This window comes from Sporobolomyces salmoneus (assembly GCF_050403485.1).
Source record: "Sporobolomyces salmoneus JCM6883 DNA, S_salmoneus_JCM6883_v1_ctg72, whole genome shotgun sequence".
In the NCBI taxonomy this organism is placed as follows: domain Eukaryota; kingdom Fungi; phylum Basidiomycota; class Microbotryomycetes; order Sporidiobolales; family Sporidiobolaceae; genus Sporobolomyces; species Sporobolomyces salmoneus.
Window position 1 is genome coordinate 1 of NW_027481091.1, and position 12,648 is coordinate 12,648.

At 50.4% G+C, this 12,648-nt stretch overlaps 6 protein-coding genes across 6 annotated transcripts; 4 read left to right on the top strand and 2 right to left on the bottom strand.

The window, feature by feature from the left end:
- JCM6883_000105 (uncharacterized protein) lies at nt 1-133 on the top strand (the record flags this gene model as incomplete). The annotated part of the gene is made up of 1 exon (XM_076634801.1): nt 1-133. A coding segment is annotated over one exon (133 nt), but the record flags the coding sequence as incomplete, so codon positions are not given.
- Nucleotides 134-537: 404 nt separating this feature from the next.
- Nucleotides 538-2,668, bottom strand: RVB2 (RuvB family ATP-dependent DNA helicase reptin; the record flags this gene model as incomplete). The annotated part of the gene is made up of 11 exons (XM_076634802.1): nt 538-670; nt 738-834; nt 913-989; nt 1,059-1,279; nt 1,353-1,465; nt 1,534-1,657; nt 1,735-1,935; nt 2,004-2,197; nt 2,282-2,482; nt 2,539-2,590; nt 2,666-2,668. The coding sequence occupies 11 exons, from the start codon at nt 2,666-2,668 to the stop codon at nt 538-540; spliced, it is 1,416 nt and encodes a 471-aa protein (XP_076485181.1).
- A 646-nt stretch (nt 2,669-3,314) lies between these two features.
- On the bottom strand, nt 3,315-5,477 carry JCM6883_000107 (uncharacterized protein; the record flags this gene model as incomplete). The annotated part of the gene is made up of 8 exons (XM_076634803.1): nt 3,315-3,413; nt 3,476-3,690; nt 3,759-3,864; nt 3,932-4,263; nt 4,335-4,381; nt 4,468-4,603; nt 4,663-4,753; nt 5,241-5,477. The coding sequence occupies 8 exons, from the start codon at nt 5,475-5,477 to the stop codon at nt 3,315-3,317; spliced, it is 1,263 nt and encodes a 420-aa protein (XP_076485182.1).
- Nucleotides 5,478-6,897: 1,420 nt separating this feature from the next.
- Nucleotides 6,898-7,550, top strand: JCM6883_000108 (uncharacterized protein; the record flags this gene model as incomplete). The annotated part of the gene is made up of 4 exons (XM_076634804.1): nt 6,898-6,943; nt 7,014-7,173; nt 7,238-7,377; nt 7,444-7,550. The coding sequence occupies 4 exons, from the start codon at nt 6,898-6,900 to the stop codon at nt 7,548-7,550; spliced, it is 453 nt and encodes a 150-aa protein (XP_076485183.1).
- Nucleotides 7,551-8,047: 497 nt separating this feature from the next.
- Nucleotides 8,048-10,067, top strand: AAT2 (aspartate transaminase AAT2; the record flags this gene model as incomplete). Its single annotated transcript, XM_076634805.1, has 8 exons — nt 8,048-8,147; nt 8,319-8,470; nt 8,577-8,716; nt 8,782-8,906; nt 8,993-9,246; nt 9,324-9,572; nt 9,656-9,854; nt 9,928-10,067. 8 exons carry the CDS (start codon nt 8,048-8,050, stop codon nt 10,065-10,067), a joined length of 1,359 nt encoding a protein of 452 aa, XP_076485184.1.
- A 961-nt stretch (nt 10,068-11,028) lies between these two features.
- RPN8 (proteasome regulatory particle lid subunit RPN8) lies at nt 11,029-12,422 on the top strand (the record flags this gene model as incomplete). The annotated part of the gene is made up of 5 exons (XM_076634806.1): nt 11,029-11,215; nt 11,283-11,375; nt 11,438-11,634; nt 11,702-12,124; nt 12,207-12,422. The coding sequence occupies 5 exons, from the start codon at nt 11,029-11,031 to the stop codon at nt 12,420-12,422; spliced, it is 1,116 nt and encodes a 371-aa protein (XP_076485185.1).
- Nucleotides 12,423-12,648: the final 226 nt, after the last annotated feature.

Consider the following 12,648-nt stretch of genomic DNA (forward strand, 5'->3'; position numbering starts at 1 on the left):
CGTCGAGAAACAAAAGATCAAACTCGGAATCAACAAGTACCAATTCGATCAAAACCAAGTCAACCAAGCGTTCAAGGAGGTTGAATCGAGGAGCAAATTCGACGCTCCCGTCATTTTCGTTCACTCTCAGTAATTGACCGGTCTTCTCTCCCTCTCTCTCTTCTCTTTTGAAGTGATTCTGTCTCTCTCGGTTCTCTCGCATTTGTTCTCTCTCTCTCTCTCTTTCCATGTCATTGCAAAATGTGGTTCTCCTCTCTTCCTCTTCTGCTGATTCCTCGAGAGCGAGCTTCGAAACGAGAGAACACGAGAAAACGTCAGTGAATTCGACTCTGCGCTCGAGACCAAAAAGCCGACTCTTCTCGTTTCATTCCGATTTCGAGTGCACTTCCCCCGTCGAGAGCGTCGGGTCTCTCGTGCGTGAGCTGCTGCATCCGATGGCTAGGACGAAAGCAGAATCTAAAGGTCGGGATCAAGCAGAGCACGGTACACCAATTGCTGGTTCTCGAGGACTGATCACAGCAGTATTCATTTCACTTCTCAAGCAGTCGACATGACTTGATCTGCTCCTTCGGGTCCTCCGGCTGAGCCGACTCCCATCATACCGTCTTCACCAATGAGCAAACTGTTTTGTTCCTTCAAAAATTGAACCGATCGCTTCTCGTCGAGGAATCTAGGATCATGGTCGAGCACTTAGTCTCTTTGGCCATCTACGGGAGGGCAAGTTTGAGTGGACTTACAGAGTGTAGACCCTTCGAACGTCTGGAACGTCGACCGAGGTAGATTTTCGACGTTTTGCGACAAGATTCGACAGCGTGATTAATTGGATAACGTAACCTGACCATCATCCGAGAGATAAGAGACTCTTAGTCAGCTTGTCAACGAATCGAAGCAGTCGCAGTTGGGTTGACTCACGTAGGGAAGTTTCAGATCCAATCTTAGTGAGAATTTCGAGAGCAGGCGGGGTGAGGGTTACGTCTTCTTCTTGTGAGCTGTGAAGGGTAGAGCGGATCAGTCTCGGCAGATCGCGTTGTGAGCAGACAAGAGAGCCAAAGTCTCACCGAATCGAGAGAATTTCCTTGATGTCGCTCATTTCGTACGGTTTCGTGCTGATGATGAGAGCGCGATCCAACAGATCGATCGGGATACCATGAGGACTCTTGTACTTCGTCCCCCTTATCCGGGTCATTCCTCGGTTCGAAGCCATGATTACAATCGGAGCCAATTCCGTTTCGAGTGCTCGGTTCAAGAACGAGAAACATTCAATGTCGAGCATGTGGACCTGACGACAGTCGTGATTCACAATTCAGGACGAGCTCGTGGGAAAGCACAGTAGGAACAGGGACAGGACTGACCTCGTCGATGAACAAAACTCCCGGGACGATCTCTGCCTTTCCTTCTTCCCTCCAGTCTGACACCTTCTGGTTGATCTGATCCCTCAATTCACTCTTGATCTCTCCCGTATCACCTATAAAGTACGCTCGAGTTAGAGACTGCAGACAAGACTCATGGAAGCGAAGACGAGGAGAGACTCACCAGCGAAAAGAGCCAAGAATCCCTGAGTTCTCGAATTGATTACATCGATTTCATGTAGCGAGACCGTATGAACGACTTCCTTCCTGACCTGCAACTCTCCTTCGGGGCATTGAACGAATTTCGTCTACACGCGCGAATCAAAATTCGTATCAGGTCTCCTATCGCTCGCTCGCTCTTGGGAGGACAGGATGACAGACTCACATCGGCACCCATGGCATCGTAGTCCCTTGCCCTCGTAAACGAACGACCCAACTTTGAGATTTTTCCCGTCGACTTGTCAATTACGATGACATCTCCCGCAATCACTTTCTCTTTCGTCAAAGCATCGATCATCTTGTTTCCGAGATCGTAAACCGTTTCCATATCGGTCGTCTTCATCGTAATCTTTCCAGTCTTACTCGCCTGTCGATAGGGAGTCGTATCAAAGTCAGTAGAAGGACAAGGAAGAAACTGGATGAGAAGAGACGTACTCCAGTCAAACTCCTATCGATCTGAATTTCGACGACTTCACCCTCGATGATTTCACTCTCTTCCTTGATCCTGACTCCGATACTCCTTCGGAACGCTTGAGTGAGCGCTTCGGTTTTCGACATTTCGAGCGAGAAGATTTCCGAAGCAGAGATCATCGTGAAAGGTACGTCGGAACCGAGTGATTGTGCCATACCTACGACATAGACGAGTGATCGTGATCAGCATGAGACTGAAAGGAAAGGAGAGGAGAGAGGAGAGGAAAGGAAAGAGTACTGACCCATCGCGATTGCGGTTTTACCGGTACTCGGAGGTCCTGCCATAAGTACTGCTCGTCCAGCGATCCTGCCTTCGTTGACCATCTTCAGAATCACTCCAGCAGCCTTGCGCGCCTTGCCCTGTCCGACCATTCCTTGAGAGTTTCCTCGAGGCTCCAAGGTCGTCGGATCGAGTCCGAGACCACGAATGTGAGAATGTGCGCCTATTTAGAGTATTCGTGAGTGCTACTCGTACACGCCAGGGGAGCTAGGAACTCACCGATGCGCTCCATCTTTGTCTGCTCGCGTCCTTGAGTCGTGATTTGTGCAGCCTTAGGGAACCGAGGGGGCCGTCAGTGAGGGTTCATCAGACCCCGCAAGGTATCGATCAGAGCATTCGAGCTTACCATTGTGAGATGATTGGGAGAAGGGAATTTCTCATCAGTTCTCCTCTCTTTCTCTCTCTTTCGTTCGCACAACTCCCTCCCCTACGTCAGTCCCAGATAGTACAAGCCGGAGGGGTGCAACCCGGCAGGACGGACTAGAAAAGGCAACTATCCAGCGACAATCTCGCCAGTCCGCTTACCGTCTAATCTTCTCTCTTTCGCACGACTCCCCAACGACTCGACAACCATGAGATGACGCCTTCTCTCGCTCGTGGTACTCCGACGACGTATAGAAAGGTCGAAGTGAGATAGAGATGAAATTAACTGCATGAGATTCTAAAACGTAGTGGACAGAGACCGAGGGAGATTAAAGAGAGAGATGGAGAGAGAGAGAGAGACGAGAGAACGATAGATGAGGAGGACCAAACTTGCTAAAATATTAAGAGGAGGGGAGCTAGGCGATAGGTACTGTAGAGAAGGGGGGAATACGAAAAGAAATAATGGTAAAATAGTGCTGATGGTGAGGGGAATGAACGACTGAGAGGAGACCAAGCCAGCGCAAAGTGAGAACATGAGGGGAGAAGAGACGTCCGTATGAATCGAAGCCGATGAGATAGATGCGAGGAAGAAGCGAGCGAATAGATTAAAGGAGACGAGCTGAGCCGTGCGATTAGGCCGAGGTGGTAGGAGCACTGGCAGGAGTTTCTTCTTCCTTCTTCGAAACTTCAGCAGCGAGTTCCTCGGCGGGCGCGTCGACGGGAGCAACAACCTGCTTGCCAAGGGAAAGCATAAGTTGAAGAACGATAAAGAGAAAAAAGGACCATTTCTCACCTCTTCCTCCTTCTTGGACTCCTCGACCTTGACAGGTTCCTCAACTTCGACAGGAGCAGGGGCACTCTCCTCGACCTTAGGAGCAACCGCAGTCTCCTCGGCCCCAGAAGACGAAGCAACTACTTCGGGCTCAACTTTGTTCTCCTCCGAAACAACGGGAACCGAGGGTTCAACGGATGCTTCGGTGGCGGCAGCAATGGGAACAACTTCAGCCTCTGAGTAACACAGAAATAGTCGTTAGCGGTACAGGTCAAGACGGAAGGAAGGGGAAAAGTCGACTAACCAGTCTTTTCCTTCTTGGGGGAAGAGAAGACGGCACCGAGACGAGCAGAGAGACGACGACCGAGCTTGACGAGATCCTTCTTGGGGGGTTTGTTCTCAGTCTTGGCCTAGAAAGATTTGAAGAAAGAGGTCAATTCTCAGTTTCGTCCTCGCAAAGAGAGAGAGGAAGCTTACAGCCTCGTCGAATTTTACTCCGTCTTCAGTTTCAGCAGCAGCAGAAGGGGTAGGCTCCTCAGTAGCTACGGGTTTGACAGATTCGGAGGCGACATCAACTTGTTCAGGCGTGGGATCAACAACGGCCGATCCAGAGTCGACAATTTGGGGGACAGGAGCTGAAGCGTTCTCCTTCGCTTCGGCAACCGCGACAGCTTCGGGCGAAGTGACATCGACCGAGGGAACCTCCGAGATAACGGGCTCAGCACTTTCGACAGGAGCCGGAGTCGAAACGGGTTCTTGCGATTCGGGAACAGCCGAGGGTTCAGCCTTCTCCTCGGTAGGGGTCTTGACTATTCGCGAGCGAGTCGGGAAGATGTCGTCAGTAACTGGGAAGAGAGACGAGAAGTAAAAGATGACTTACCCTTCTTTTCCTTCTTCTCTTTCGCTTCTCCGAAGAAAGACTTGACCCTGTAATTAGTTGCGCAGTTTCATCAGTACCAGAAGCTTCTGACAGGCTGGGAGAGAGAGAGAGGTTGAGAGATCAGTTTGCTCACTTTTCAAACAAAGGAGTTTTGACTTTCTCCTTCTTCTCAGGCTTCTCCTCGGGGACAACGGGTTCAGAGACAGGAGTTTCCTCGCTGGTAGTAGGGGCGACGGCAGGGGTTGCGGCTTCGACGTTCTCCTTAGGGGCTATTGCGAAACGAGAGAGTCAGCGGAAAGGAAAACTCCGGTTCAAGGCGAAAACTCACCTTCTTCCTCGACAACGACGGCAGGGGCAGGAGCAGTCTCCTTTACAGCGGGAGGGGCTTCCGTGGTTGGAGAAGTAGGTTGGGAAGGAGACTAGATTCGAAGAAAGCAGAGTTTGAGAGAGAGAGAGAAGCGAAATGTCAGTCAAAGTGAATGCGAATTGATGGAAGGCGAGGTTGGTTTTTAGAGTTTAGACTTCCTTCCCTCCCGCTTCTTTCGGAGAGAAGAAAGACGCGTCGAACCACGAGTTGAATTCTTTCGAAAAATCCGCGAGAAGAGAGAAGTCATAGAACGAGAAGCGAAGAGGCGGGTAGGAACATCCGATCGAAATAAGAGGTATGGGAGTCGTCTAGAGGAATGTAGGATCGATGGAAGGAAGGGGGCAGGGAAGCTAGCGAAGGAAGGGGTTTCCTCCATCCTTGCTCTCCCCTTGTGGTGGTGCTGGTACATGCATCACCGTGTCTGTTCCGTCACTGTCCTCCAGTCGTCACATCCGTGCCCTCCAAGATGCAAAGACCGTTCCCCAAACACGAGTTTCTTCCCCCTTTCAACGAACAAAAGAATCCGAAATAACACTCACCTTGTGGAAGAACTTGTTCTTGAGTTCACCGAACGGAGAGCGCTTCTTGTGTTCCTCTTTCGTGGCGGCGGGAGTAGGCGAGGGGACCGGGTTCTCCTTGGTCGCGCTCGAAGCAGGAGCCTCGGAAGATTCCTCCATTTGTTGAGAAGGAACGGTCTCCTCGACGACGACGGGGGAAGGGAGAGTCGTAGGTTCCTCGACGGTGACAGGGTTAGCGGGGGCGACTTCGGTAGACATCTGAGAGGGACGAGGGGGAGGAGAAAGGAAGGGGTACGAGGAATGAGCGTGAATCCACTCGAGCATGTTCCTCGTGGAGAATAGTACTCACTGTGCAGAGAGAGAGAGCGTGGACGAGAGAGCTGACAAGTAGAAAGAGAGAAGAGCGAGTCGAAAGTGAGAGGAAGAAGGGAAAGAGAGAGGGAGCTTTCCTCCCCTCTCTTCTCCAGAATTCCTGCAGCAGGCTCCCTCATCTTCGTCGCGTACACGCACCTCTGATCGTATCGCTCACCTCAAGAGACGCAAATCGCACATCTGTTCATCGGCTGTCCCAGCGTGCGTTTGACGCGTCGCAAGAAGAAGAGTGCAATCGATGAATTTCGCCACCTAACGATGCTACGAACGATTTGCTTGTCTTCTACTCAAGCTACCGTACGTTATCGTATTTCTCCCTCTGTCTCAGCTGAGGATTGACGAGAAAGGCCCGAACAAGGAAAGAGGGGAAGAAAGGGAACGAATGCCAGTGGAATGTTGGGGAAGGCTTCGATACTAGCTCGTGTGCAAGGAAGTATGAACTCGGAGTCTCGAGAGGGAACGCCGCAGAGGCTGTGAACGAAACAGCGAAGTCAGAAGAGCACGAGAAAGTAAAGCTACCGAGCGAAGAGGACCAGGAGAGCAGTAATCCGAGCCTGAGCTCGAACACGACGCGCAGGTCAGCGACAAGGAAAGCCGCTCTTTCCAAACCTCTTTGGCTGTCGACAGGCGCAAATCTTCATGATGGAAGCCTCGGAGGTGAGCGAGCATGGCGAGGGAAGAAATCGGGAAGGATGACGAAGTGGCGCTGAGAAGTTGGGTGTTACGAGATTCAGCGCGGAGCAGCAGTCTCAGAAGGGTCGTACCATAGAGCGAAGGCGAAATTAGAAGTGAGAAGAAGCGAGGAGAGAAGTGAATTCAAAGTTCGCTTCGCTGTCTCCTTCCGTCATCTCACTCGCTCGCCCCTTTTCCGACTTTACTGCCCCGCTCTCTCATCACACACCCTCTCTTAGGACTCTCAGTCTCTCACGCATCCACCAAGCAGCTCTTTCTCCTCACAACTTGATCAATTACGCGGCTTCCAAGACCAGCTCACTCCTCTCTTGTAAGTCTGCTCTCCCCGAGCATCAAGCGCAGGTGTACTATCGGGATAGGGAGCTGCAGCTCGAAGGGACCGTAGAGGAGAGGAGTGGCGGGTTGTCAACATCGATTGTGGTTCAGACTCTCCTTGTCTCCCCTACGCCTCACGATCGAGCGAGCTCCGATACAAACCGACCCAGACACAGACCAAGGTACTGACATTGCCCTTGCTCCCCCTCTACCCCGTTCTCCTCATTCGCCGAAACTCGTCATCGCTTCCTTCTCCCTCACCCCTCTCCCCTACAGACTCAATAACACACTCACGAGCATGCATTTCTACGTTCGAGATCTCTCTGGTCGATCCCTCGCCTTCGGTGAGTCCAAATTCCCATTCTATCGGGTTCGGTCGCAAGTCGGCTGACTCAACAATTCGCCCCTTTCCAGACGCTTCCAACGTCTCGGATCTTCAATACGCTATCGCCGACCGCACTGCAATCCCAGTTGAAGAGCAACGTTTGATCTATGGAGCTAGACAATTGACTGCTGGGAAAGATTTGAACGAATACGGAATTCAAGAAGGAGCGACCGTCGGATTAGCCCTCAGGTGAGTTCATTGCATCGATTCGCCTACTTGAAAGATAGTTAACTGACATTGATCCAAATTGCAGATTGCGAGGAGGAGCACCAAAGAAGCGTTGTGGATTCTACATGAACGCGACAGACAGGTGTTCTCAAGCTTGCGTTCGAATCGTTGGAGACTGCAACCTCTGCAAAGCCTCGTTCTGTTCGACACATCGGTTGAGTGAAGGTGAGTCATCCTTGTACTTTGGACGGCGTTCTCGACCCGAATACTGAAGCATTTTGTGTTTCTCAGATCACAAATGTCCCAACTTGGCTTCGTGCAAGCAAGCCGCGTTCCAGCAGAACAAGTCGAAACTCGAAAGTGAACGTACCGTTGGCGACAAGCTCGCGTCCTTCTAGATCATCGCAACATCAAGACCCTAGATCGTTTCTCTCTCATCTCACATTCTCTGTTCTCTGCGCATCGTTTCATTTACCCAAGCTCGATTGTTGTCACACTCTCCTGACATCCACTCTATCCTACCTTCCTTTCGCAAGTCTCGATACCCCGTTCCTGCTCTCTCATCTCGACTCTTCTACTTGTCTGTTGCTTCTAATTCTTCATATCTCTCTTCTACTCTCTCTCTTCCTCTACTTTTCCGATTCCCGTCAATTGTTTCTTGTAATCCTCGTTCAAAGCAATCCTGTTCTCGGGATGTGCGATTAGAGAGAGAAGGAGCACGTGAAATACAGCTCGACTTGCGAAACGGGACGAAAGGTACCCGGACGCTCGGCTCCGATTCCCCTTTGCAACGCTCTCTCCTTCGCACGCGCGTGCTGTTCGTTCCGTGTACAAGAGCAGCGACGAACCCAAGTTCCGCATTTCCCCACACAACGACGCACGAGATTTGACTCAAATGACCTCTCGAACTCGCTCAACTTTGTCTCCTTCAACCTCGACGGCTCAACACCGATTGAATCAAGTTTCAAATCAGATGGCTACCCAAACTGTAGACGGTGAGTTCAATATCGCGTCTTCCCTCTCTGCTTGTCGAGAACTGATCGCATCGATCTTGACTGCTTTCCTTCCCCTCATTCCTCACACGTCCCACTCTTCGAATGAATGCCTCCACCAACGACTTACTGTAACTCTTGCCTGACTGCTATCTCGCCTTCACCCGTTCGCAGTATTTCACTCGACTCCGCTCGCACCGGCGGATCCGATCTTCGCACTCACGGCAGGGTACCAAGCGGATCAATTCGATCGTAAAGTTAATTTGGGAGTAGGGGCTTACCGTGACGACAAGGGGAAACCTTTCGTACTTCCTACCGTCCGAAAGGTGAGCGAGCAATTCCATTTCTCTCATTCTCTCTCTCTCTCTCCGTCCTTCCTTTCAAGCGTGATATAGAGAAGCTGACTCGTTTGTATAACTTGGGAACTAACAGGCGAAGAAGATTCTAGCCGAGGACGATTCGTTGGATCACGAGTACTTGCCCATCGCCGGATTACCGGGCTTCGTTCAAGCTACTTCGAAATTGATCTTTGGGGCTGATAGTCCTGCAATCAAAGAAGGAAGAGTTAGCACGTGAGTCCTCTCCCCTTCCGCTTAGCCATTGGCGCTGACCGAAGCGAACTTTTCCGAGAACTCAGGATTCAAACGATTTCGGGAACTGGAGCGAATCATTATGGAGGTGCCTTCTTGGAGAAGTTTTACGAACCGTGGCAAGGGAAAGGAAAGGATGACAAGGTTATCTACATTTCGAACCCGACATGGGGTGAGTCGAAGATCGAAAAGATTCCGTTTTCGTTTTTCACTCTTGAAGCTCACCCTCTCTCATTCCTGTTCCCCCCTCGCTTGCAGCCAACCACAAAGCAATCTTTGCGAACGTAGGACTCAAGACGATCGACTACCCTTACTACGACCCTCAAACGATCGGACTCGCGCTCCCTAAATTCCTCGAATTCCTCCGTCAAGCTCCCGAACAATCGGTGTTCCTCCTTCATGCGTGCGCCCACAACCCGACAGGAGTCGACCCGACGAGAGAAGAATGGAAGGAGATTGCCGAAATCTTCAAACAAAAGAAACATTTCGCCTTCTTCGATTGTGCTTACCAGGTAAAGCATTCCCTGGTACAGCTCTCCCCCTAGCGCGGAGAACTGATGTGGTTGATTACGCCTTTACCTGTTGACAGGGTTTCGCTTCCGGTTCTTTGGACAACGATGCCTGGGCCGTTCGACATTTCGTCTCTTCGGGAATCCCTCTCCTCGTCTGTCAATCCTACGCGAAGAACGCAGGTCTCTACGGAGAACGTATCGGTGCCTTGAACATTGTCGCGAGTCATTCGGGCAAGGAGGAAGGAGGAAGTGAAAGGATCAAGAGTCAACTGTTGATTTTGCAACGTCAGGAAATTTCGAACCCTCCGACTTTCGGAGCTAGGATCGTAGGTCGTACTCTCTCTCTCTCTAGCTCCCCAGCCTATCACGAGAATGAGGCAAGCTAATGGCGAATTCAACGTTGGAGTAGATGTCGCTGATTCTAAACGATGAAAAGTTGTTCAAAGAATGGTGTCAAGATATCGAAACCATGGCTCAACGAATCATCTCGATGCGTTCGAAACTGTTTGAGTTGTTGACCGACAAGTTCAAGACTCCTTCTCCTGGTCCGAACGGGTGGGAACACGTCAAGAGTCAAATTGGAATGTTTACCTTTACCGGTTTGAATCGTCAGTGTCCTCTTCATCTTCTCTCTTCTATAATGGGATGTTATATTGATCTCTTTCGTCAACCGTCTTACAGCCGAACAATGTAAAGCCTTGGTCGAGAAGGGACACATTTATTTGACTTCGAACGGACGAGTTTCGATGGCTGGATTGAACAACTCGAACGTCGAATACGTCGCTGAATGTATCGACAAGGTCGTCAAGGGCAACCTATAGACTCTTCTGCTGATAAATAGTGAACCGTTATCTCTTTTCTCTTTCTCGATTTTTGAATATTTGAACCTCTGAAGTTTTCTCTCGCTCTACAACCGGGAGGGAAATGCGTATTGTTACAAAAGAGAGCGAGGCAGGACTGCCACCGGATTGCCAGTCTACGCTACGATACAAGAATGCGACGGGAGGTAGAGAGCTTAGAGAGCTTTCGCAGTTCGTTGAGTAGGGAGGATACCGACTATCAAGCAATTTCAGAGTCAGCGAGAAAGTAACTCAGTCAGTGAAGCAGATACTCACATCGCTTCTTGATCGTAACACGATGTCTCGAGTACTTGTCGTCGGGTGAGAAACGAGCGGGATGAGCAGATTTGGTAGGAACTCCCGAAGAGGTCTTCTTCTTGAGCGAGTAGACACGGGTGCCTTCAGGGTTCAACCTATAGCATAGAGCAGTCTGAGTCAGCATGGGAACAAAGAAGGATAGAGTAGGAAACAGAGACAAGAGAGAGAAGGGAAGGGAGAACTCACGAGTACATCAAATGCATGGTGGGAAGGACGAGTGTAGGGAGGGTTCAAGGTGGATATCGACTGTACAGAGGCAGCTCACTAGCAAGTCAGCGAAGGGGGATCGTTTGAGGATCGATGAGAATGGAGGTTTTTTCCCATTTCGACTGGAAGCCGTCGAGCGCGCTCGGAAGTGAAAGTCGGGCTCACAAAGTGTTCAGGCAAGGATAGAGGGTGGGATCCGAGAAGTCGAGACGAGTTTAGGAGAGATGTAGAAGACTGATCTTGACCTTGTCGACTTCTGCCGATTACCTCTCACTTTCGACTATACGATCCGGCTCTAACCAACTCCGCCGACAGACCAGAGCTTGAATCAACTAGACAAGCGCGACCCACTCTCGACCCGACTCTTCTTCCTTCGAAATCGCCCTCGCATTCGTCATCCCTCCCGTCTCCTCTCACGATGAGCACTACAGACTCCCTACTCTCTACGTTGTCTACGAAATCAGTCACGGTGCATCCACTCGTGCTCCTCTCGATTCAAGATCACTTCCACCGAGTCGCAAAGGGAACGAAGAAACGAGTCGTCGGAATCTTGTTGGGTCAAGATCTCGGACCAAAGGGGTATGAGATTACAAACTCGTTCGCAGGTAAGTGATCTTACCCTCCCTCAGTACGAGACGCGCGCCAACTGATCGCTGTTTCAATCGAAAACAGTTCCGTTCGAAGAAGATGAGAAAGATCCTCGAACCTGGTTCTTGGATCACAACTACATTGAATCGATGAACGACATGTTCAAGAAAGTAAACGGTGAGCCAAGACATCGTTTCGAGGGAAAGGGGAAAGCTTAAACTGACTGCTTTTCGCAACAGCTCGCGAGAAATTGATCGGTTGGTATCACACTGGACCGAAACTTCGTTCGTCGGACCTAGAGATCAATCAAGTCATCAAACGCTACACTTCGAAACCGGTCATGGTTATTGTGGACATTCGACCTGATGGAGAACGAGGAAGTGGGAAAGGTGCGATTCCGACCGACGCTTACTTTGCGGTCGAAGAGATCAAAGATGTAAGCTATCCATTCACACTCTCGTGGCTATCGTGGAAGACTAAGCTTTGGGATTGTTCTTGTTCAGGACGGCACGACTACTCAAAACACTTTCCTCCACGTTCCCTCGTTGATCTCTGCCTCTGAAGCTGAAGAAATCGGAGTTGAACACCTCCTACGAGACGTCAAGAATCTTTCGGTCGGTACCCTATCGTCTCGAGTCGCGGATCAATTGCAATCGCTCGAAGGATTACATTCTCGTTTACTCGAAATCAAAGAATACCTCGAACAAGTCGTCGCGGGAACTCTACCAGTCAATCACCAAATCATTTACAACTTGCAAGACGTGTTCAACTTGCTACCGAATCTCGAAGGAGCGCTCAAAGGTGGGAACAGCGGGATCGAGGGAGAAGGAGATGGAAAGAGACCCTTCACGGTTGCAACGAACGATCAACTGTTGGTTATGTACTTGAGTTCACTGATCAGAGCTGTCATCGCCCTGCATGATCTCGTAAGTTCCTTTCCGCTTCGTAGATTTTACGAGGTTCGATTTAGCAGATTACTCACCTCTGGTTCTTTCCTCGCTCATTTAGGTCCTCAACAAGCAAACTGCAGCGGAGACTACGAACGAAGAGGAGGAAGCAGAGGAGGCACGGCAGGCAGCAGCAGAGGAGGACAAGCAGGACAAAAAAGGGAAGGAGGGAGAGGGCAAGAGTCAAGAGGAGAAGACGCGAGAGTACTTCACGGGTGAGAAGAAGGATTCTGATTCGGACAAGAAGAAGAAGGATAGCGATGAGAGAGGTCACTGAATGAGGACCCGCTGGAAGCTGAATGAAACAGAAAATTTCACCTTTCGCAAAGATCGTCTAAAGAGAGTATGCTCGCTTGCTCCGGTCGACTTGTCTGATCGCCAAGGTGTATTGTCCATCAGATGCGTTGCTCCTTTTGCTAAGGCTGTCGGAGCAGAAGAGAGCCGCCGTAGAGAACCGACGTAAACTTGAAAATTTCGACTTTTCTCTCATGATCTTTTTTCGG